The sequence below is a fragment of the Fringilla coelebs genome (assembly GCF_963513975.1).
Source record: "Fringilla coelebs genome assembly, chromosome: 7".
NCBI classification, from domain to species: domain Eukaryota; kingdom Metazoa; phylum Chordata; class Aves; order Passeriformes; family Fringillidae; genus Fringilla; species Fringilla coelebs.
In genome coordinates, this window is record NC_140035.1 from 16960641 (window position 1) to 16985507 (window position 24867).

General features: G+C 39.0%; 1 protein-coding gene across 1 annotated transcript in view; it reads right to left on the reverse strand.

Moving 5' to 3' along the window:
- Positions 1-401: 401 nt before the first annotated feature.
- Positions 402-24867, reverse strand: part of DPP4 (dipeptidyl peptidase 4) — a gene marked incomplete at its 5' end in the record, with an annotated part of 41331 nt that continues 16865 nt past the window's right edge. Inside the window, 16 exons of the mRNA XM_084209050.1 lie at positions 402-1487; positions 2340-2413; positions 2657-2729; positions 7663-7727; positions 9256-9355; positions 11198-11252; positions 12149-12343; positions 13931-14000; positions 16001-16099; positions 16580-16627; positions 17591-17715; positions 18174-18227; positions 18413-18480; positions 18583-18687; positions 21677-21721; positions 21871-22000. Coding sequence (XP_084065176.1) covers positions 1389-1487; positions 2340-2413; positions 2657-2729; positions 7663-7727; positions 9256-9355; positions 11198-11252; positions 12149-12343; positions 13931-14000; positions 16001-16099; positions 16580-16627; positions 17591-17715; positions 18174-18227; positions 18413-18480; positions 18583-18687; positions 21677-21721; positions 21871-22000 — 1405 coding nt within the window. The 3' untranslated portion in view covers positions 402-1388. The remainder of the gene's footprint in view (positions 1488-2339; positions 2414-2656; positions 2730-7662; positions 7728-9255; positions 9356-11197; positions 11253-12148; positions 12344-13930; positions 14001-16000; positions 16100-16579; positions 16628-17590; positions 17716-18173; positions 18228-18412; positions 18481-18582; positions 18688-21676; positions 21722-21870; positions 22001-24867) is intronic.

The window sequence follows — 24867 nt, forward strand, 5'->3', positions numbered from 1 at the left end:
TTTGTGAGTCAAGGAATTGTTAGTTTGTGAAAACAAAATCTGATTTTCTATTTGAGACTTTCTCATTTAAGGACAAGCTGCACAGTGTCTTAACATTCTTCCCCATGCTTTATCTGTCTGCATGAGTACTTTTACATTCACACCTAATGTCACTAATAACCCACAATACAGACATAATCAGATGCTGGCATGTAATACCAAGAAGCTAAGTGTTAGATAATCATGTCACACTCCATTACATGATACCATTACACAAAATCAGAAGCTTCACTGTAAGTCATCCTCAAAATTAATGGGATTTACAAAAAAATCAAGTGCTCTTTTTCTGAAGCAACATTTTCAATGATATGGACTACACCTCCTTTCATAAATTAATGTCTTTATTATTTTAAAGCAGCACAATTTTTAATACAAGTGGATTGTATTTTTTCTATGCAAAATTAAGAAAACTAATCCTCAGATTAGATAGGGAAGCCTACCTGGAGTGCTGTAAAGAAAGCAGATATTTATTGGCAGGCTGTAAGGTTTTGCCAAGGAGCATGTTCGCAGGAGAGTGACAGTCCAGCCCTTGCTGTGACTGCTAATTCCCATTGTAATGTTTTATGTTTCAGTGTAAGAACCAGTTCCTATTCATCAGCACATGAGCAACTTCTACATTAAAAAAAATGGGGCTCTTGTTCCCAGAGGAGATTTTGCAGTGCATATTCCCAGTATAGCAGCCATTTTTACTATAAAATAAGCAAAAATCACAGTACTATATGATAGCACACAAAGAAATTCAGTGGCACTGGTTTGATTAGGTATCATTCAAAATCTTTGGTGAAAGCTGATGATGTGCTTGCCTTGAAAGAGTTCTGCAACTGTAATAAAAGAGATTGCAGAGCAAACACACACTACAGGAACTGCAGTATGAAATATTTCATTCTGCACATATTAACATTGCAGTATTCCTGATAACCATTCTAAAATAATAATTATCAAGCCTTACGAATTTCTGCAAAAATGTTTCTTCATTATTTTCACAGAAAATTACCCCAGGGTTCATTTCATTTTTGATGGCAACATTATTATATTTTTATCATTCCTTTCTCTAATATACAAACTGAATTGTTTCTCTTTTAGACTGAAATATCAAAAGGTAATTACTCAAGCAAGTACCAGGCTTCCTAGAAGTCTGCAACATCATTCTGGTGATGTTAAGACCCGATTAAACACAATCAATAAAATGCAATAGTTGCTTGGCAACAGGAACATTACAAAGATTAGCATTGCATTGTGTACACCGGTATCCCAAGAGCTGACTCTTATCTCATCTTGATTTATACTGGCTCAGAGTACATTGAGAGTTTTCTGGAGAAGTACCATCACTCACAAGCAAAGTGCTGGTGCTAGTGCAGTGAGAAACACTGCTTTATGAAGTGGCTCATGTGGGTATAAATGTGCCTATGTGCTCGACCGGAGATGGAATGGTCTTTGTCAGTGTACCACTGTGTGAAAGAGAAATACAGAGAATGTTAGTTGCAGCTAACATCTAAATGATATAAATCAAACATGACAGACATAAAAACCTGTGCAGCAATTTAAATGATCCTAGCATGAGGTTTTCAGCATGGAGGCAAAGACATGATGGGGTAGGAAGGAAGTCACTATGACACTTGAGCTCCTTCTTTGCATGTGGGACATGCTCTGTTTTTATGCTGAAGGTGTAAGAACAACCGGTAAGGCTTGTCCACTTGGAGGGTAGATTTAACTCTTCAGTTGCAAGGGGTGCCTGACCTCTCCCTCTGTATGTCCTTTGAGTTTGGCTGAAAGAAAACCATGCACTTGGCCTCCTTCTATACATCATCCTCTCTAGCACTGCTCCCCTAGGGCTGAGAGAATGTAGGAAAGGAAGAGCTTGCACCTTTGTCTGAGAGCTTCCAAGCACGACATAAGAAAGGGCAAATAACTGCTTGTCTTACAAGCACAGTAAACACCAGGCGTGATGGACAGGCTATCTGGGATTTTGCTGAAGCCAACCTTTCCTTTTATCCTATCTCTCAGACCCTATTCATTGCACTTGGGTATATGCAAAGGTTGGGACTGGCTATTTGTCTGAGAACAGAAAAAATTTAAGAAAATGAAAGATTAGGTAAAAAGGATCGGACCGGAGATGGTGTTGCTTTACGGTTTTTCTTGTGCAGAAATAAAGTACGTGCTTTATGTTCACATTTCAGTTCCTGAACATGAAATGCAACTATATGAACTTTCATTTAAGAAGGCAATGAATTGATACCTTACCACAGGGAGCTTATGTTATTATTCTCATTTGTATAACAATAAACAAAACAGAACCATACCATTGCCTGAAAATCCACTTCAGCATCAACGAGAGCTTTGGAAATCTGTGCTGCTTGCTGAAAGTGAACATTATCTGCAAAGTGGAAGAGGAAAAAGGTAAACAAAAACTGCTTCTGTAATACTCTGGGGGAAAATCAAAGCAATGTACACACTAGACTGCCCAGCACTGCTGACTGAAACTCAGATTAGTTGCAAAAATCGGTATTATTTTATTGACGCAAATGTAACAGCCTTGCCCCTTCATGCTTTTGTTTTGTCAGTAGTAGAATTGCGAACCTGTCTGTAATACTAAAATGTCTAATTAACTGCAACTCACCATCTGCTGTTCCATGAATAAGGAGATATTCAACTTCCTTGAATTTTTCAGCTCTGGCCATTACAGTTGAACTCTGAAATTAAAAGAAAAAAAAAGAAAAAAGGTGCCATTTATTAGGGGATGACTTGCTACCAGCTGAATTTGATTCGTGTTGACACTGTCTGGGGTCCTTCAGCTCGAGCCAAGCAGAGCCCTGTTTACCCCCCTCTGCAGTGCCCTGGGACACGGTCACACCTCCAGGGCTGGGTGCCACTCTCCAGCCCCCCACACCTGCCTGCAGCTGTTTCCAAGGTTATGGCTGCCAAGGAACAGGCGGCTGCCGAGGGAAGAGCTCTGCAGGGAGGTTCACATTCAGTCCATGGCTAGCACGGTGGTAGCCTGCAGCACATCGTGTGCCATAGGTTTCCTGTTTGACTGCAGACAAGTTAAAAAAAATGTTGCCATGGCAACAGTGTACCCTGTGAGAGCACGGAGTAGATCTTGCAGAGGCTACACATGTTATCTTCCCCACAAGGTTCACCTGCAGGTGAGGCACCAGAGCTAACACTGCCTCAGTCTCCAGTAAAATTGGGTAACAAGAAGTTTAGAAAAATGTGCTCTCCAAATATGAATGAGAAATGCCTGAACGAAAATCACTAGACCAAATCTCTAAATAGAAGTCAAGCTACATTTTGGGAATGGAAACACCATACAGAAAAGATGAAATAATCAGCGACTATGATTAATCAAGAAATTTAAAACACAGTAACAACATATTCCCTAGAACATTCTAGCCCACCTGACTTGCTACTGTGACTAAAGAATGAAGACAGTGAGGACTGCAGATAAGATTTTTAATTTGGGCTAGGAAAGGGAGTAGGATGGTGCTCTGCCATGAACAGAGAAGAGGAACAACAGGGACAAGACATTTTAGGCTTGATAAGACAACCAGTTAATCTCGCAAGAAAAAAAATACTAAAAATTGTGAACAGAAGAATTTAGTCATTTGCTTTTTTTCTTCCCAATTTTGTACTAAGGCTGTATCCTTGTACAAGGATTTGCATTTAGTACCCCAAAAAAGTCAAATACATTATACTGCCAAGACGTGTTCTGATTTCCTTATGTCTCTTGTATACTCACGAATCTTTACAGCACGTACAAATATTAAATTCCTTTTTTCATGGCAGAATAGTGTACCAGAGCCCTTCCATACATGAAATGAGTTCTTTGTATGTATTCAATGAAATCTAAAAACCAAGTTCAGCAGAGAGGACACAAAACCCCCACCCTCCAGTCTGTAACACTGCAGTTGCCCTCTTTTGATAGTCAGGGGCTAGAGAGCACTAGAAATCCAGTATATGGAAATCCACCAACAGTGGAAGCATGACCCTTTCCATTTAGATGATTTGGTATCATGGAGTAAGAACATTTAGCTGAGAGTGCCAAAATATGGAGAGAGCACTTTGATGCTCTGAGGAGCACTGGTAAACCAGCTGACCAAAAGAACAAATGAGAAACAAATGGTCCAGTGAGATTAAAGACAAAAAACCCACCAACAACCAAAAAATATCCATACCAACCAGTATCCTCTGAGTAAATAATTTCCCACATGTGCAAAGGGATAATTGATAGATCACCTTGCTAGGCTGTCTTGCAAAAAAGCAGTGCTGTTTTAAGTAAACCACCTGTGAGTGGAAGCCTGATTTAAGTGACACTTCTGAGAACTTGACTTGGCAAAAGCAGCTTTAGAAAGAGGATGTCACTGTTTTTCCTCTTCAGGCAATCAATAAAATAAAGTTATTTGTAACAATACTTCAGAAAGAAGAAGCATATGAGATACTTTCTCTGCTTTTTTATCACTGGTGATACTTCACTTGCTGTACTCACACTAAACATGAAGAGTCTCTTCCCTAAAACATGCTTTAAGGACACAGCACCTTTGTGTCCTTAAAGAAGGTTGCAAGATAGGGAGCACTCTCAAGTAGGCACAGTTAGACAACAAAGCAGCTGAACAAACCTTGAGTGGACAGCAAAAAACCAAAACTTCATTTACCACCTCTGTTTTATCGTTACACTGCTAGGACAAAGGCTTTGAAAAGGTAACGTGAACAAGTACAGAGAATTAGGCCCTGCTGAGTGTAACTGGCTTTTCTAAAGATCACACAGCAGTCAACATTTTATCAGCACTCCACAAACAAGTTAAGGTTTGGCTGAAATTGAAGGTCTCTCTCCCTTTAGCATATTCTCAGATAATAGAACAAATGTCAAATCAGTACAAGATGGCATATTTACAAAATTGTACCCTGTTTTGCATAACCTAATGATGCAGCAGTTCTTAAGGACTGAACATTTCAAATCTGCTAGAAAAAGATTGCCAAATCTATGACTGTTTCAAACACTTGCCAAAAGCATATCAAATTCAGAGTGAACTGCAAAATAATGTTCTCACAAGTTGAACAGTCTCTTCAGTATGCTTTACATGGCTACTGCATCTGACCCCCAGAGCTCTGCCCTGATTCAGTCTCAAGTCTTTTGCATCAGGGATGTTTCTTCCAGGCCACCAGATTCTCTGCCATTCAGTCTAGGATTATATTAGGAGCACCACCCATGCTTGTTTCTCTCTTTCACAAAGCTCTAATTTTTAATAGTTTACAACTACCTTAAAAGACATTGAACATACCTAATTAGCCCACTTAGGAGTGCGAGTCCTCCCCCAGACTTGACTCCTGACAAACAATATTTAACATCTCACATACTCTGCCCTCAATAAAGCAAAACCTAATGTCACAGCAATACAAAGGCAGGATGTACCCCTCTTACCACAACCAGTTTCTCAAGTCTATAAATTCAGTAATTAATAATACCCTACATGTCAGGAATGTGCCTAGCAGTGCTCATCTTCTCCAAGCAGGTGTGTACACCACCTCATTTCTTTTAAAGCAGGGTGCATACTACAGTTTATGCAACTTTTGACTTTTCATGCCAGCTTTACAGCAATGCAGCGGGATAGAGAATATATGATGCAGCACACAAACCTGACAGCACAGAGTTAGCAGTGCAAGCTTTAACAGCTTCAGCTGCCTGTACTAGCTTTCAGTACGGATTCTGCCTTCACCTCAAAAACCATTCATTTCAGCAAACAGCTCTCCTCAGTGTCCAGGGACCAGGAGGCTGGCTATTGGGACTGGGACGTGGATCAAAGGGGCTGGAAGCCAGGAACATACTGGGCTGAAGTCAGTAAGGGTCTTCAGCAATAACAAAATCCCACAACACTGTCCCTGAGGCTACATGAAACAACAAACTTCTCGTTACCCCAGCCTCCAGGTTAAAAGTAACGTCCAAGCACTATATTACCTGGAGCTTTTAACAACAAACCAGGATTTAGGCTGCATTTTCCTTTCTCTAGGAGCAGCAGCGAAGTGTGACAATCTGATCTAGGCAATTACTCCTCCTCTATCTAGCCACCATTCTCCCCAATTAGTCCTCTGAGTAACACATTTGAAACCTTTAGCTCTTTGGTACTGGCAGTTTCAACGTGGCCATTGCCAGCAATGGATACCATGCCAAGAAAATCCGACTCCTGGCTTGAAAGGATTAAACAGTCCTCTGTTGCCATCTGTGCCGTGAAGCTGGTGAGTGACTTTGTGCACCCAGAGCGCTAACGTTCGTTCTGCACAGCGACAGGAACTCGTATTTACACTGCTACCTCGCAGACCTCCTACTGTTCCCACTGCCTTAAAGAAACACATTTGGAAAAAGGCAGGCAGGAGGCTGCAGGCTGCTGGTCAGTTCCTGCTGAGTCCAATAGCTCAGTGGTTAGAAGAGGGAGACAGACACAGTACCAAGCTGTCCAGCAGACACCACCATTGTCCCCAATCTTGACCAGAACATTTCACACAGCAGTTGACAACACTAGAGTACTGTAAATATATGTCAAACCACATGCTTCAGTGCACATATGTATGTTTCTATATGTTTTATCATAGTTTTAAAACAATTCAACAACCCCCACCCTTTTTTCTAGCCATGACATTTTTATAATACACACAAGAGTGCTATCTGTCTTCTACCCTGCTTACCAACCCAAACACAGGCAATGCTCTACCTCCTCCACCAACATCAGTGTTCCTCTGGGCCTGAAGTTTCCCAAAACCCAACAGGACGTTGGGTTGCTCTGCCCTATGCCCAGCTACCTTTTTGTGACTTCAAAAAGCCCTTGAGGCAACAAAAATCACCTGGCACACGGAAGAGCAAGTCAAATTAGATCAGAGCAAGTCAATTAGATTAATCACGCTGTAACAAGGAAGAACAATCTACATGCAATTTGCTTTCAGCAGGACAAATACAAATTCCCTCACTCCTGTGCAAACACTGGTCATTTTAGAACAAACTTTGGACACCCTCTGGTTATGGAGATCGGGCCAACATTTCAGTCCTGACACTGCTGGCTCACAGTTGGTCTGCAATTTGGTATCATCACGGTACAGACAGATTTGCCTACCTGTCAAAGTGTTCTAGCATTGAGAAGATTTTACTTTCCCTGGAAAAAAACCTGCAGATTCCTAAAGCAGGGAAGTTTGCACAATACCCATTAAAAAAAAATTTACATTTCAGAAAGAATGGGAGTACATTTGTTTTTGTGAAAAACGTTTAAGATAAAGCATACTTTGCTCATGAACATATAAACTTTGAAACAAATTTGTTTCTGGGTGGTTAAAATAAAAGTTTTTACAACTTCTTTTGCAGTCTGCAAAGTAGTCATATGGAAGTGAATGTAAAAAAAATACCCAAAATACCAACACACCAAAGAAACAAGAGAAACCCCACACCATTCACCAAGAGGAAGCTGCCTTGTGCAAATTCAAACACGTGAGACTACAGCCTCTAAGAGCACAATGCAACCGTTCTAGCAGAAAAGAAGAAATAAACTTGTTTCTCCCCACAGGGAGAGAAATAAACTGTTTAAAGAACAATGCACCAGTTTAGAAATGAAACAACACACACAAAAGCAGTGATTTCTTTCTTACATTATAGTTCTTCAGATTGTCATTTTCTGTAGGAAGGCCCATGTATCGCTCTGTGTATATTGAATCTGAAATTTAAAAAATGCCAAAATTAGAATCTCCTACTTAATTTCCAGTATGTCTACCATCAGTTTTACCCATCAATACAAGCAGTAACAATGCATACTGGAAATCAGGTTTTCGTCAATGAGGGGTGTAGGTGAATAACCATCGTTATTCAGAATAGTTAATCTTCTTGTTGCCATGGACACCTGAATGCTGAATATTAATATAGCACTTTGTGTCAGTGTTTCCTTATTGTTATTCTTTCAGTAATCCTAAAAAAATGACTGAAGGTGTTGCAGTAAATAACTAGCATCTGAAAAAAAACTTATGTATTTTATCTAAATGTATACTACCAAAAATCTATACTATGAAAATACAGTAGTATATTAGGATTCAGGTTGGGTGACAAAATATGTATTTTTTGTCACTTTACCATTTGCAGATTTGCAGCTTTGTTTTAAGACACACAAATTAATGCTCTGCTGCCATATTCTAAGGTCCATTTGACTCATCATCAGAGTTGTTTCACTAGAGGTTTTTTTATGCTGAACATGTATGCCTCCATAATCCCTCATTTAAATAGGTAAAAGTGTAATTTTAGAGATCTTGTTCATTAAAAAAATATCTCCTGTCATACTGTAATATTCCTGTCCAAAATATTATGAAGACATTGCTATGTCCCCAACAGACTACTGCTACTGCCTGGCAGCATGATCTGATCTGCTGAATTAGCTATTATACAGCCTCTGTGCTAGTTGCAGAATGATAAATTATGCCTTCTTTAGCAGAGGTTTGCCAGGGAAAGCTTTCCCTTGAGTGTTTTTGGACAAACAAATATGAGGAAAATGTTAAAATGTGTTCAGATTGTACCAGCACTTATTCATAACTTTATATAATTTTTATAATGTGGGAGGAGGGCCCCTATAACTAGCCCATTTCTAGCCTCATGCAGCTACTTGAAACCTTATGTTCTAAAGGCTTGATGCATGTAGAGACTTGTCCACTTGATCAGGTTTTTCTCACATCAAGCTATTCTCAAGATGAATTAGATTTATAAAATCCAAATTTTACATGCTAAAAAAAACCCTGACCAACCAATCTAAGGCAATTCAAATCCTGTTCTGGTACTTTTAGAGAATAAATTACAATGTCAATTCAAAGTTAATCCTCACAGTTTATTCTTATAAACAAAGTTGCATTTTGAAGACAAAAAAGTTTAACTGCGATGGATTTCTGACACATAATACTGTCTGTCATCAAAGCAAATGCAGACACATTACAGCAGTACTACCAATATTACAAGGATTCTGCCTTCATTAATGGATAGAGATTACCTGAAGTTATGGATCTGACTTTTTAAGATGGGAAATAATATTTAGCGAATTGGTTTGGTTTCAAAATGCAGTGGCCACGAGCTCATAGAAACAGACCAAGTGGCATTTACGTGGCATCTAGTAGATAATCCAAAGTTCTGCGCTACGAATCCACACTTTGCAGCGTGTGCACTGGAAGACATATGGGAATCCTTGCAAGGAGGAAGCCCTCACATACCATAATATTGCCAGCGTGACACGGGGGCCACCGCTATTCCACACTTGAAGACGCCGCTCCCAGAGCCAAGCACCATGGAGGTCGCGTATCCCCCATACGACTGAGAAGAAAACATTGCTGTTATTTTAGTCAGAAGGGAAAGGATGGGGCCCATCTGCTACACAGTTCATCAGGCATTTATAGGATCAGCGTTTTTCATATTAATGAACTCCGTGCTGAATTTGGGTCAGATCTCAGCCAGCCTGCTCAGTCGGGGAAACAGGCACCAAACAGCGCGTGGCAGCTGTGGCGCCGATGAATGAGAGCCTGATGGGGAAGAAGGGCGCAAACGCTGCCCGACTGTGACTCAGCTGGGGATGACTGTGCTCGGCAGCACTGTAGGCAGCAGCAAAAGACAGGAAACAAGGCACTGCTGAACCGCTGTGTCCCTTCCCGTGCTGGGGAGTGGGTGGAAGCAGAGCTCTGGCCCGCAGTCTGCTCTGATGAGTGGTTGCGACAGGGCGTCCAAAAATTTCCAGCTCCCTCGGAGCAGGCCTGTGGTAACTCGCTCCTTAAGTCTCCCCCAAAGTGTCAGGAGCGAGACTGTGACTGGGGAGTGAAGGATCTGCTGAATCTGTGGGAGGAGCTGTGCAACAACACGCTCCTTGCAACACACAGAAAATTTACTCACAGTCTAGGCTGATACACAGATGAGTAAATATCTGACACACTTGAGCATCCAGGCAGCAAGATACCTAAACACTGTCACCAACCGCCCAAGTGACTGCCCTCACCAGGGTTTGAATGGGTGCTTTAGGAAAATGTGCCCACCCACATTCAAAAACAAGAGCTATTTTTGGATCTCATTCCTGTCTTAAAACCAGATTACAGGCAAAGGGAATTGCATCTTATTTCAAAGTCCTTAAATGTTTGCTCCAACTTCAGTTCCTAGGTCCTTCCAATGAGATTAGCCAAGTAACGCGTGCACTCAGTGATGAAACACTGCGTAAATGCCTAACCTGGCCACAGTGAGGGTATCACTGCTGAGTCTATGGCAAACAAAATTCACCTGCAGAGTGACAGGCTGACAATGAGAGGCTGACAATCTAAAAACTCAAGATATAAAGAAAACCTGTTTGCCCACAGTTTCAATGCCCAGGATGCATAATCCCAACATAGCTCCAAAGAGGAATGTTCTTCTACTATTCAACCTGAGGGCCCAAAGGACTTAAGATGGGATTGCATCAAATCACCAATTTCTGCAGAAAGAATTTTCCTTTCACTACAGTTAATACCAATACATGTGATTTCATATAACAGAGATGTTTACCCCCAGAAAAAAAGCTATTAAAGACACCATACTGCCATCAAGCAATTTATTCATTTGTGCCTGTCACCTGCAGTGCCCAAATTTCAGTTAACAATTTAATTCAGCACTGAAATCACTAACACTATGTACACATTTAGCTTTGTAGCTGAGGGTGCATGCTATTAAACTATTAAATATTTCCATCTACTGTGCCAGGTTTTAAAGATGCATCAAGTTAGAGAAATCTGGCCTCTGGTTGCAAATATCACGATAACCATCCCACACAGCTGGCTCGAGTGTAATTTCACATCTTTTTTAAAATCAGTCATCCAACTGAAGAAATACTGTTGAGTACATACTTGGATTTTTTTTTCTTTTTAGTATAGGTTCATACTGTACACAGGAACTTGGCAGCATCCATTTAAATTGGTTTTTAATCCCTCTGGTAGTCCTAATTTCTCTAACAAAGGCTCCTGAATGATTGCAAAAGGGTAATGTATAAACACAATTTTTAGATGAACTTCATCAGCTCAAGTACTGGATTGTGCTGTGACCCCAGAGGTGCCTCACATGAAGCACTACAGGATCTCACACACAACAGCAGAACACATAGTTGTTAAATACTATTCCCACCAAAATTATTTGAGTACTTACCCAACCCCAAATAGCTATTCTGTCCTTATCAACAAAGCTCATTTCAGAAAATTTTCTGAAAGCAAACAGAATAATTAAACACTTAAGAGACTGCAAGTATCTGCCATTCTACAGATGTGCCTGTTTCTTATCAAGTCTTCTTCTTTCTATTGTACAAACAAGCATTTCCCACTTTATCATAGTGACTGCACATGAAAACATGATAATTCAGGCACGTGTCTTTAGGAAGTTTAGAAAAACATCTCTGTGTATGACACTCTGAAACCCCTCAACCCATATTCACTGACATTTGCATTGTATTAGGTCAGATTTCACTACCTACCTTATCTTTTTTTTTAAAGATGAACAAAAATCAAATTACAGCAGTAAGGAACAGACCAACACATGGAATTACCATAAAAAAAAATCAAGAAGATTGTGAAATTGTTGCAACTCCTTAACATTTTAAAATCCCACGTAAAAAACCCTGTAAGATCAAATTTCATTGCAATTCTGAGAGATCTATACTGGGACTGTTTGTTTTAGTGAGGTTCTACAAGCATAAACCAAGTGACAAATGTGAACAACGATTTGAAGGCTGAGTACTTCTCCTAATTCTGTCACAAGAGAAACTTGTAAATGCTTGAAGTAAAACTTCCATCTCCAAGTTCCTTAGTTCCTTGGTAGCGTGTTCTTCTACTAATATGACACATATCATCTCTATGAAATCATCTCCATAAAATTAGAGATACGGTTAACTGGTATTACAGCATTAACTCTCTTCTCTTTTTAAACATAAAATGATGGTTGGCACATAAATGACACACTCCAGTGTACAAAATTAAGCAGAACGTAGTTATTTTTCGCCGGCATTTTCAAGAGGACGGACTTGAAACCTTCACCTTTTTTTCCCCCCTTACACAATAAGCACGCAAAAGAAGGAGCAGGTGTTGACCTTTCCCTGTGGCTCACCTGGCTGCTTCTATCTGATCTTCCACTTCATATGTTCCCAGCCTTCTGTTGATGGCGTGCATGACGCGGTCGCCCTGGTAGCCGCTGCCCCTGCCGTCGAAGCTGGCCACGATGACGCGCTCCGTGCTCGCCAGGTACGTGGCCCAGCTCAGCCGGAAGGCTTGGTCGACTTTCTGACTGCAAGGTCCTGCATACCTGGGGGAGGAACGTCACCAAACACAGGCATTTACTCTCCACGTATTCTCACATCAAGCATTGGAAATATAATTACAGCTGACAATTTTGGCCTTTAAAACAGGATAAACTTTCAAATTAAACTGAGGAAACAAGAAAAGCATCACTGACTGACTCCAAGGTGCCACTAAAAGCAATGTGCTTTTTTGAAACTTCAGCTGTTAATCAAGAAAGCAGACTGGATTTTTTTGTTTTGTTTTGTTTTACTTCTTTCTGCTCTAAAAAGAAACCTTCATTATTTTGACATAGCGCACCTTATCAGAAATCCAAGCCAAGTTTTCTTCTGTTTTGGCATATCTAGTCACCTGAGTTTCAAAACTATGTTCTCTATTTCTGTTACATTCACCCATGATTTATTTGGTTTAAGTCTGAAATCAATGAATGGCCTTCACTGGAAAAATGAAAAATACCATTTTCTATGTCTCATCTGTCTGAACTATTTCTTATGCAGGCTGAGAAAAAGGAAGCAAAACTATAATTGTAACTTTTTACTTGAAAATATTTCAGAAGCACTTGATCACTATGAAATCATACTCTGAGTGCCTTGATGGTAAAATTCTGTGCAGTGCACTTCTCTAGCCACTGTTCAACAGAGTAAGAAATAGAAGAATGGCTCCTATGGCTCTGTAGCCCCCTTTATCAGTCTTAAAAGCACAGAAAAAACTACTGGGAATTTAATTCAAGCTATGAATCCAGAGAATTCCAAAGTAATTTCTGATATTAAGATCACTGTGAAGTGATTAACCATAAGTGATCCTGACAAAGGTCAAGGTAAATCAATAAAAATAGTATCATAATCAAAACAAGTCTTAAGAAGCGAAGAGCACTGGCTGTTCATTAAAATGTTCAATGACACATCAAAAAGTGCTACCAAATTGCATTGTATAAAGATGTATCTAACAACTAACAGCCAGTTTCCTTATAGAGTCACCTTTTTGTACAAAAGGAGTAACTGAACATTTTTCTATTAATGCATACTTAAAATTCAGTAATTCACATTTTAAAAAAAACATACCAGGATGAACAGAAGTGCCTGAGGAAGACCAGACCAACCAGCACATGCTCATGGTCTTGTATTTATGAAAAAAATACACAGCAAATGGAATCCTGACCACAGGATAATGTTTGTCAACATTGACTGACTGTCAAATATCACAGAAAACATGCAACATCACACACACTACTTCAGCTGTAGAATACAAGGCTCATTCAAGGTTTCATTCTGGATTGGGATTTCATCAAAGATTGCTCCTAAGGAATGTCACGAGCAGAGGAGGAGGTAAGCTAACACCAACATCCTGGCTGTTAAATCACACAGAATTTATCTGCCTCAGTGCCAGTGCCAGAGCTGTGCTCATTAAGCATTACATCATCTTAGGGCACAGGAATCCACCATGAACTGGGATAAACCCCTAGCTTCCATTCCATCTTAAAACTACTTCAAGAAGTAATTAGAAAACATTCCAGTTTTGTGTTTCCTTATTAAGAACATTTGAAGTAGATGAAAGTGATTATTAACACAACACTGCCATGTGGTTGAAAACTTACACATCAAGGAGCAGAGGATGCTTCTTTGATTCATCAAAATGGGGAGGCAGAATCATTTGATACCACAGGTCTAAAAGTGAAAAGAGTTTCACTTAGGTCAGCTCTCCAGTGAAATTACTTGACATGCATTACAATTCAGAGAAGAGAACATTTGAGCCACCCCCTAAAAATTATAGAGCAGTTTCAACTGGACTGTCCTAATATATACATGTAGAAGTTCCTAGCTATTCATTTTAAAAAATGTTTTACAGCTAAACCAGCAGAAAATAATAAAATCTGGGGGCTCAACATGCCGTCTCATGACATTATTCTAGGCTTACATGCAAAACTTGTTATGTCTCTACAGTAGTAAATCTCACACAGGTTCAAAAATAAAATTTCTCTCCCAGCAGAGGAAAGAAATTCTATATTATTTTGAACCTGCCAGATAGACTTTGCTTGACAGTTTGTAAAGCATCCCAGAAACATATCCAAGTATCTATTATTTTTGAAGCAATATTGATTCCAGTTCCATTCATGTTATTCGTCCTACCCAAGTTGGCTGTGAGCTGAACATTTTAAAGGCACACCCTGTAAGTTTTGCAAACTGAATGACTCAATTGTTCACTCATGAATTTTAAGTGAACTGATGCTGCAATGCTGATGGACTGCACTGCAGTAACAGTCAGAATGCAAATCTTACAGAAATTTTCCCAGATACAAATACGCAAGGCATCAGAACACTGAAACAAACAATCTAAATTAAACTCATTAAAATACTAATTTTAACTTTTGCATACTTTATAGTCACAGGGGTGGATTTCTTCTCTAATAACTGACACGGATTTGTGAGCATACTTGAAGCTTTAGTAGGACTAGATAAATGGTTTTGCTTCTCCTATTTTTGATATTAAAATAGATTCCCCTTACCCAAAAGATTTTACCCTGAAGACATGAAGTAGTAAGAACAAAGAGGAATAAAAAAAAATATGAATATACAGCATGAAGAACATCTTTAAATCTCCATCTTGCCTGGAAGATTTCATCTTTAGCCCTAGTAAAAACGTGACAGAAATAAAGACAGAAAACACAAAGATAAAGAGAATTATTATATAAATAAGGCAACAGTGAAAGAAGGGAGGCATCAAAAAGAACAGTTAGCAATGACTGACCTAACTCAATACAGTTCATAAAATGGAATTCCATTAAGAATATCTGCTCATTTTATCAGGAGGAAGTTTGTCATGAAGAGGAAAGCCAGTAGCAAAGGCTGGAGCAAGTGCAGTTTAGACAGGAACCAGGCTCCCACTGCTGGGCTCTGTGGTGCTGCTCAGCCTAAGAGCACACCATGAACATTTCTCTGCCCAAATTCTGAGGGGCACCACTCACAAGGCATCAACAGTTCATTTTCTAGCGTTTTGTTCTGTCTGTACTAAGGTTTATGCTGTCTCAGAGCATGAAGGTTTTCAAGAATGATTATTCAATCCAAATCTATTCAACCTATTCGAGACCCCCCCACAAAGTCAAAGGGGATAGAGTTGAAATGTTGCTTAAATGTTTTTTCAAGATTTTTTCATTTAGATGGTGTCTGCTTTTTCATAGTAACTGAACTTCTCCACTCTCCCAGCCTGCTAGCACAGACCAAGGGGACTTGCACCTGTAACTCAGAAAGACCTACTTGAATTTATAATGTAATTTAAATTCAATGATGTTAGAGAGCTTTGGGTTTGTGCCCCAACCTCATTTCTCTTATTTATTTAATGCACTGTTAGAGACTTCTGGTTTCTAGTTTATTATAAAGGAAAAAGGAGTTAGACCACTTCATCATGAAAACATGAAGATACCACACTATGGAAAAAGAACATTTTAGATAAGAACATTTTGGGATTTCAGAAAATAACTGAGAATATTTTGAAATGTCCAGAAAAAAATCATCTTGCTTTTAAGCTCTGAATAACTGCAAGAATTCCAGTTCTGCAAGAATTCCAGTTATACCCACCTGTCCTGTCACGTCCTCAGCAGAAGACCTTGAGCCACTTGGTGAAAAAGGGGTGGGGGGAGGGGAAAGGTAAAAGACACTTTTGAACTTACTGAATCCACCTATATTAAGGGAGCCAAATTTTTTTGAAGGCATCTGAATATCTTTCAATGCATTTTCCAGTTCAGTGTTCTCTTCCAAGTATCTGAGAACTAAATAACAGAGTAAGTAAGATTCAAAGACTAAACAGATTTTTTTCAAATGCACTGCTCTTTAATTATAAACCACTTTAAATATGAAACCCGAGATGATGGCAACTTATATTGCAGTTTTAGTTTACTGCAGTTTTGTTTTTCCTCTCAGATTCAATGTTTACAATATAGTTTTCCTTCAGTTCTTTTTTCCCTGTTTTTCATCTAAATATCACTTCAGAAAAACTGAACAATTATCAGTAAATACATCATACACTACTTACTGTATTCTAGCCCTGTGTAAAATAATGTTAAATAAACTCTGAGTAAATATCTATCACGCTATAAAATTTATTCTTCTGGTAATTATTCAAAATTAAATTTACCCTTTATAACTGTAATTTTTATCATTACACTATGCAATGAGAAGAAAATTAGAACATTAGAATAAATTTACAGTGCAATTTTCTGGCATAATGTAAATTAAAGACAATCCCATACCTTCATCATCAGAGCTTCTGTGCAGGGTAGACATGGGCAGGCCAGGACCTGTTAACAGGGCACAAAACCTTCATGTTTGCAGGCTGGCCTGAAACACAGCCCTCGTAAAGCAACTGCAAATGGGTGAATCATAAGTGCTCAGAACTTGTTTCCCTCCAGTCTGCTCAAGCTAAATTTTAGGTTAGCAGGGCCCAAATTCCAGCCATGGGATGGCACAGCATGTTTAGGGTGTGTCAGGATGAGCCAGATGACTGTCAGGCACTGAGGAGCAGCGTTTCCCCTCTCCAGCAGAGCCCATGCCTCGGCTGCAGACAGCGGTCTGGCCATCAGGAAAGGAAACTCTGCCCCAGGGACCACAGCAGCTGTCTTCAACCAGTCTCACAATCTGACAGAAAATTCTGTCTGCTGTCTGTCCTCCTAGCCCATGGATTAAGGAAGACCTTGGCATGTTAAAAACCAGCATACATTTAAATTTAAAGTACTTTTGGAGACGATTTTATTTTTCCCAGCCTTTGATTAATTTAACCTTTGTGCTATGTAGCAGGAGCAGTCAGAGGTCACAGACAGACTACAGTCCCCCTGCTTACCTTCTGACTACATCACTTGGATTTTCTTCTTGACCAGCACTATCTTAACTTTATTCTCATACACAAAGCACTGCTCTTTACCCAGTCTGCTGCTTGTCACACTTTCAGAGCCTCCAAATTCCGTCTGCAGGCAGAGCTCCCCATACATCTCTCGAGGAGATGCACAGTGGACAGGAGTGTTTTGCAGCTCTTTCAGGTCCACTGACAGATAGAACTAACAAGTTTTATCCCAGTTTTATCCCTTTTTGTCAAGGTACTTTTGAGCCTAGGAGGCAGTATGTTTTTCCACTGCCAATACATTTATCCAATGTTATCAACACATATCATTGTTACACAGTACGTATCAAGATCCTGACGAAGTGAACTTCAGCACCCCACTAATCAGTGAGTCATGTTTATGTCAATTAATTTGGGATATACTCACCGAGACAATTTAGCTGATAATACTGTGTGTCTTTGCTGAAGGACACAGAATAATACTGGCATCTTTTTTCATCCAGATTACAGCTAACACATTTAGTCAATTTTGGACTGCTTTCCAAGAGCACTCTGCAAAGTAAATGAGCTTTATCTCAGAGATATTTTTTTTAAGCTATGCTAAAGCAGTATATGCTTTTTAAGTAAGATGGCTGAATAAAAAATGTTAAAATTTGGAAGTGATAGAAACTGATTCAAAAACTAGAGAAAACAGAGTTTCAGCTTTTGAGTTCAATTAATACTGAAATTATAGTGATAGGAAAAAAAGCATGAGAGTTATTTTTAGGGTTTTTTGCTTGAGGATTGGTTGTTTCTTCTCATGATTTCCCTTTATTAACTGAATTTATAGAAAAATATTTCCATTATTTTTGCAGTTTATACTCTTATACTGACTTTCATTAAATATCTTAAAGATGACCCCCACATTAGGCTGAACAAATCAATCTTTAAGTTTTCAGTGATTTTTCTTAAAGTTTCTCTTTTTCATTAACAAAAAGTTTACTCATACTGCAGAAAAAAGAATTTCTTACTTATAAAGATTTCTTCCTCCTGGCATTTTATTATTTTCATTACTGATGTAGTATCTATAAAAGCAAAACATACTGGTTTTAGTAAAATATTTACAGTATAATTTAAAATTTTATCTGAGATGTTTAAATCAGATTTTTAATAAGTTAAAAACCTTCTCCCACTTCTCTCTCCGTGCTTGCTTAGACCCTTGTTACCAGCCCTTATGATAGGAAGAGGTACCTTATTTACAGATACTTACAAAAATTGATCAGTTACAGCTTCTATGCTGATTACTTCCCAATCTCCTGAAGTAATAGCTACTGGCACCTGGAGCAGGGGAAAAGGCCAGGCAAGAAGCAGAACATGAAACTCTCTGATCACCAGGAGAAGCACAAGCCAGCAGAGACTGTCCTAGACCATGTTCCTCACCTGCGAGCCATTTATGTAATGGATGTGCTTGTACCCCGCTGTGTCGCTGAAGACTTTGTAGTAGGAAGCATTGTCGGGTGCAAAGTGAGGGACAGATGGCTGAAACTTGAACATAAGAGAGATGTCTATTAAAGCAAAAAACAAAACTCCAGATCCTAAGCGATAAATTTAGGTTTTAATATCTCTAACCAGGACTCTCAATGCTTACAACAAGGCGTCAATGAATGTACTGCAAACGTTTTTGCCTCCTGACTCAGTAGGTAGAACCCAGAGACATCACTCTTAAAAGAAACACACTTGAAATATTTTCCTGCTCCTTAAGCAGCAGAATTTCCTGAGTATTAGTCCTGGCAGTGATCCATGCCCCCAACTCCCTCCCCCCCCACAGAATTTGAAGTACTTTTGGTGGTCTTAGTTTTCTACAATTTTAGGAAACAATATGTGCATCTACTTTCAAAGGCACTGTTTTATTCCATCCAATGCAGCTGTAACCTATAAAAATGTAAATTTTGCAAATTCATGTTTTTCTTGAATTTCCCATTTTAAAACACATACTTGTGAACAAATTCTTTAAACTCAATTTTTTTTTAGCTTAACAGCGAAAAATGTCCTGCTCTATTCAAAAAAACACAAGCTGCTTTCCAAGAGAAAATTTTGCTAGCAAGTAGGTGATTACAGAATGACAGAGAACTCAAAACTGGAATAATATTTTCATGAAGTAATTATCCATTTATCAATTGAGAGTGACAGAAATGAATCAATTTCTTCTATTGACTGCCATTTGAATGTGCTACATATGGTAGGAAAAAAGAGAGGAATGAAATTGAGCTGAATGAAATAAAACTTATTTCTGTGACAAATGCCCAAAGGATCTAAATGCTAATTAGGCAACTGACACAGTGTAACTGCCTCGGAGATGTTGCACCCATCTTGAAATGGTGCAACAATGCTGAAGTGATTTGCCTCCGGTCATTCAGAAAGCAACGACAGAAATTGCCTTTCTAACCATGTGCTCCAAATAGCCTCTCCTTGTTCCCAAGCAATATTTTTGCAAAAATTAATCTGGCAAATATTTTGCTATCTTTTCCCTTATTTTTCAAAGTGTGCCTTTCCTTTGACTCAACTCTTAACAGCTGATGACCTGGAAGCCTTATGCAGCAATGCAGGCTCTTCTGAGCATTCTTCGTTTAAACATAATTTCATCTCTATTAAAAAAAAAAAAAAAAAAAACACCAAAACCACAAAAAAACCCCAAACCAAAACCACCAACAAAAAACCTAAAAAGACCTCTCCCTCAAAACTCATAAAAAACATAATAGATACAAAGAGAGGACTATATGTCTGTATTCTACACACATAGATAATTTTCTTTATTTTTTTTATACATATGTGCATGTATACATCTTGCAAATGTATAAAGATATTCCTTATCAGTCAAAGATCACTTTATCATCCCTAAGAAGGTGAAAAAAATAAAAAAGGAATAAATATACCTATCCTATCCCCTCTTCAGTCCTCCCTACTCTCTATTTTTTTCTCAAATCCAAGAATCGTGGAGTGAGATTATCATTTCTTCCAACAGCTCCTAAGAAGTGGGTTGTCTCTTTAAAAGAAACAAAAAACCAACAACCTAGTTTAGTGGCACAGACTTGCATTTTGCCCTCTCATTTTGCACAACTGTTTACAAAGTCTGCAGCTTGATCATCACATTGTCTAATTGTGAAGCCTTTGCTGCAGAGAAGCAAAATGTGTCAGCGTTAAGGCCTTCCTTTCCATATCAAATTTGACAGCAGGTGGGTTGATCTCTCATCTTCATACTGCGGATGATTTCATCCCTGCTGTTGCCTCCCTCTTTGCATTTCTTTAAACTTTCATTTTTGACTTCAAAAGTGAATTAGTGACTAAAGCATAATCAGTGTGTGGAAAATGCGGGAGTGGAAAGTGTACTCTGTGTTCTCATCAAAAACTCTGAAACTCATTTCTCCCTCCAAATCTGAACTTTTGCATCTCTGCTTCACTTCCCCCAGATCTTCTGTGTAGTTCATTAGGTGCCTACTCCCTACCATGTACAAAAGGACTGAGAGGCAGCTTGGAAAGCATCATCCAGACAGTAGCGGCTGGTTTGGCAGAAGTGCACGAAAATTTTAATCTGGCCAGTTACACTCATCTAGTCCCCACTTCTCTTCAGGGGATATTTCATGCAGGGGAAAAATAAATAAATGAGTAGCCCCAATTAAAACCTGGAATGGTTTGTTGCAACCTGAAACACTAAAAATTACCTTTGTCCTTAATGCCTTTATTCCAATACAATTCAAAGGTTACAGAATACACTTCTAAATACATTTTATTCCCTAGATCTTTCTAGAGGTAGTAAGGAGACTGGAAAGCAGGTAAACCAGAATAGCTGGCAACTCCCCAGAACAAAGGGAGTTCTGAATCTGGGCCCCTGCATTTGCCCCCTACCTACTGCTACCAAAGCAGCAGGTGAGAAGCAGAAAGGAGTCAGGAAAGGGCGCTATGCTTTTGGTAAGCTGAACATAAAATCATAAAATCACAGAATGGTGTGGGTCGGAAGGGACCTTGAAGTTCATCATGTTCCAATCCCCCTGCCATGGGAAGGGACACTTCCCACTAGACCAGGGTGCTCAAAGCCCCATCCAACTTGGTCTAAAACACTCCCAGAGATGGGGTACCCACAGCTTCTCTGGACAATCTGTTCCAGTGCCTCACCACCCTCCCAGTGAAGAATTTCGTTCTAACACCTAATCTGAGCCTACTCTTCCAATTTAAAGCCATAACCTCTTGTCCTGTCAACAAGATGCACAGGTCACAGAGGGCATGATTAGAGCTCCAGCCATACTGCACTGTCAGCCCAGCCTGGGAATTCAGAACCCATTACTCACAAAAAAATTAAGCTTAACCCCAGGCGTGGGGTGACATTTGAGATCATTTATTCCTGTACAAGTAAAACACAGCAAGTGAGAGGACTGGACCTACACACAAGAGGCACTGCAAAATGCAACAGGCTCATACGAAATTTTCATAATTATCAGAATTATTTAGCATGTAGCAGTTTTAGAAATTGAATACTCACTCTGCCAATCCAGCCAGTTGTACTTTCTTCAGTAAATTGTTTTTCCTAAGAACAAGAAAAACAAACAATCCCACAACAATTATGTTTATTTTACATCAGGCTTTATTTCTACAAAGATAAACATACAGATATACTCTACTCTTTTCTAGTTTCATCTACCACCACCTGCAACTCTCCCACCTAATTTCTCTTACCTTTGGACATGACCAAGAAGTATTTTCAAAGTCACAGACTGTGAGGACTGAAAAATTCTGAATTCTTCTGAGCCACTGCAGACAAATCCTTTCATCTGTCACCCATGTTACAACACTCAAATAATGATCACTGGAAACAGAAAAAACATAAGATATTAAAAATCCTTTCTATAATAGCATACCATACAATTGCATTCAGCAATTCACTGAATGAGACTCATCTGGCTATTTTCATTTCAATCTACTCTTCAACAATAAACAATGATGCAAATGTAATTGAGCCATTTTTTCATCAATTGTTTTTGCTGCTAGTAGATGCCTTGGTTATTTTCAGAGATACAATAAAGAATTAGATGGCTCATACAAACCCACTTCCAGAAAGAATGCAATTAAATTTTAACAGCTATTCTCTAATGCATAAAATAATAGCTACTCCAGGCTGTTCATAAATCTTGTATTGTGTGCATCTGAGGAAATTCTTCTGAATATTAAGTTGTATATGACTTAGATTAAGCAATTTTATCCTTAGCTGCCTGAAGTTGGTTGCTTGTAATTATTTTCTGAATGATAGATACTTTCGTTCAATTTAGTAGTTATTTCTTTAGTTGCAATGGAGGGAGAGATCATACCAAACTCAGATATGACTGTATGAATATTTTACTTTCATCTTCAAAATACCACCCAGCTGACATGAAGGATGAAGTATCAGAAAAAAACCCATTTTCATGAATATTGCTGTATATTAATTTTAAAAATGTACCACATAAAATTTAGTGGCTTTGTTTACCATAACGATCTGTTAGATGTACTGTCTTTTCTTATTTTAGATCTTTCCTATCTCCTTGAAGCCTTATGAACTAAAATAAAACAAACTTCCCCTCCAAGGCAAGTATACATTTTTAACCATAATTTGCACATTTGACTTAGTTCCAAGTTCATGTTCCCTTTTCCCCCAAAGTTAGTTAACAAAAATGTGTGGGAAGTCTTGTGATAAGAGTATCTTTCTGATCACTGCAGTTTGGGGAAGGAAACACTACAATTAGTGTGGATGGATTAAAAATATGTCAGCTGGTTATCAAAAACCTTCAGATTTATTTCTACGTTATAGTTTCAAATGCATGTTTGGAAAAGGTCTATTTCTGCATTTATATTAGACTGGGATGTCAGGAGGTCATTTAATTGCTACTGCCATTGAGTCTGCAAGAGCTTGTTTGCAAAAACAAAAAGAAAAAAACCAACATCATTCTTCCTGTACATATAATAGTGGTTTCTCTTGTTTTGTATAAGGGGAATTAGTCCCACACTTTTCATTCCTTCAAAGTGAGAGTCGCTAGCAATTCTGGTGACTATAAATCATTAATCAGACAAGATGAACATTACAAGGAAAACAAACAAAACAAATACCATTTATCGAGCTATTACAATAACCATCGCTCCCCTGTGCAAGTGGGAATGCACCTTCAGCACTCAACAACACACAAAAGGTTAACTAAGCTGCAATTAACTCAAGCATAAAGTCCAGTAGTTTTGCACTGCCCTTCCTCATTTGTTGCTGAAAAGGGATCCTCTGCAGCTACTCTACTTAGAAGTCAGTTTATTTTAGGATAGATAATTTCAGACAAGAAGAACCCATTCCCTTCATCCTCCTGCTGGCTAACAGGAGCCCCCTGCATCCATGGTGCTAAAACCAGCGTTAAAATGCTGGATGGATTTCATGCTGGTCATTCAAGCAGTGTCAGGTTTCAAGTGCCATCACATGGCAAAGCACTGCCATTCCAGATTCTGGCAGTTTTTCTTGACAAATAAAACTCTTGCTCTGCAATGTAAGTGAGCTGTGCCCCCTTCAGATGTAGGGGTGAAACTGGTGCTCATCCAAGCTCTGGATAGTGCTGTAGCAGGCAACCATTTGCTGAGGCACTGCCCCTCACCATCCTCAACCAGGCAGGTGGGGTGAGGTATGCCACCGAGTCAAACTCAAGTTTTGCTCAAAATTTAGCTCCATGGAAGTAAAAATAGAATTTTCCATCACAAAAACTAACCTTTCCCCTCATACAGTTGTTTGCATATAAATACAATGTAAATAATCAATACTTTCTGCTTTGTGAAAAAAACCCACCCAACAGCAACACTGCACATTGCTCACCTTTTCCTATTCATGTACTTTGCTCTTGCAAAGTTCCCCAAGACTTGTTCTGGCCACCTCAACTTTTGTAGGACACACATGGTGAGACTTGACCATTATTTGGATCAGCCACTGGGAAAACGAGTGAATTTTGATCCTTGAACTCATCATTCAAGATTTATACTTGCATTAATCCTGACTAATGGAGTGGTAAATCAATTTATTAAATGGATGGACTCCATGTAACTCACACCTGTTAGCCAGATGTGTGCGAGGCTGAAGGTAGCTGATGGTTATTCTGCTCACATCCACTTCCATAAGGTATTAACAAAAATTAAAAAAAGCCTCTAAGACAGCAAAGATCCAAATCAGTACCCAGCAAAATGTAAAGGGCTTTTAATTCTGAGGCACTGGAATTCAGGAGGAAAACAAGGCACGACAGCTATCTAACATGCAGCTACGGCAGTGTGACTGCAAGGGAAGGATAAAGTACAACATATTCATAAGAACTTGCATCTCTGTTAACACATGGATGTTAGTTACACTGTGGTGAGGCTGAAATGGAAGAGCACTGATTTTGCAGTTATGGGCCCCCACGCATAAAATGCTGGTTTTATGCATAAGCTAACAGACCTTTGTTTTTTTCTGGTTTATCAGTAAAACCTGTGCTTTCATACCCACCATGTTTGTAAGTGCAAACCTCTAAAACATTTCCACAATACTGTTAAAAAGAAAAAAAAAAACAAACCCCAAGATTTGGGATACCAAATTGTGTGCATGCACTTTAAATTGATGTAGCTGCTCTTTACAAAATACATTTATATCATGTTGTGCATTTCCAGTGGCATTTTGAGGAATACAATTTTCCATTTACT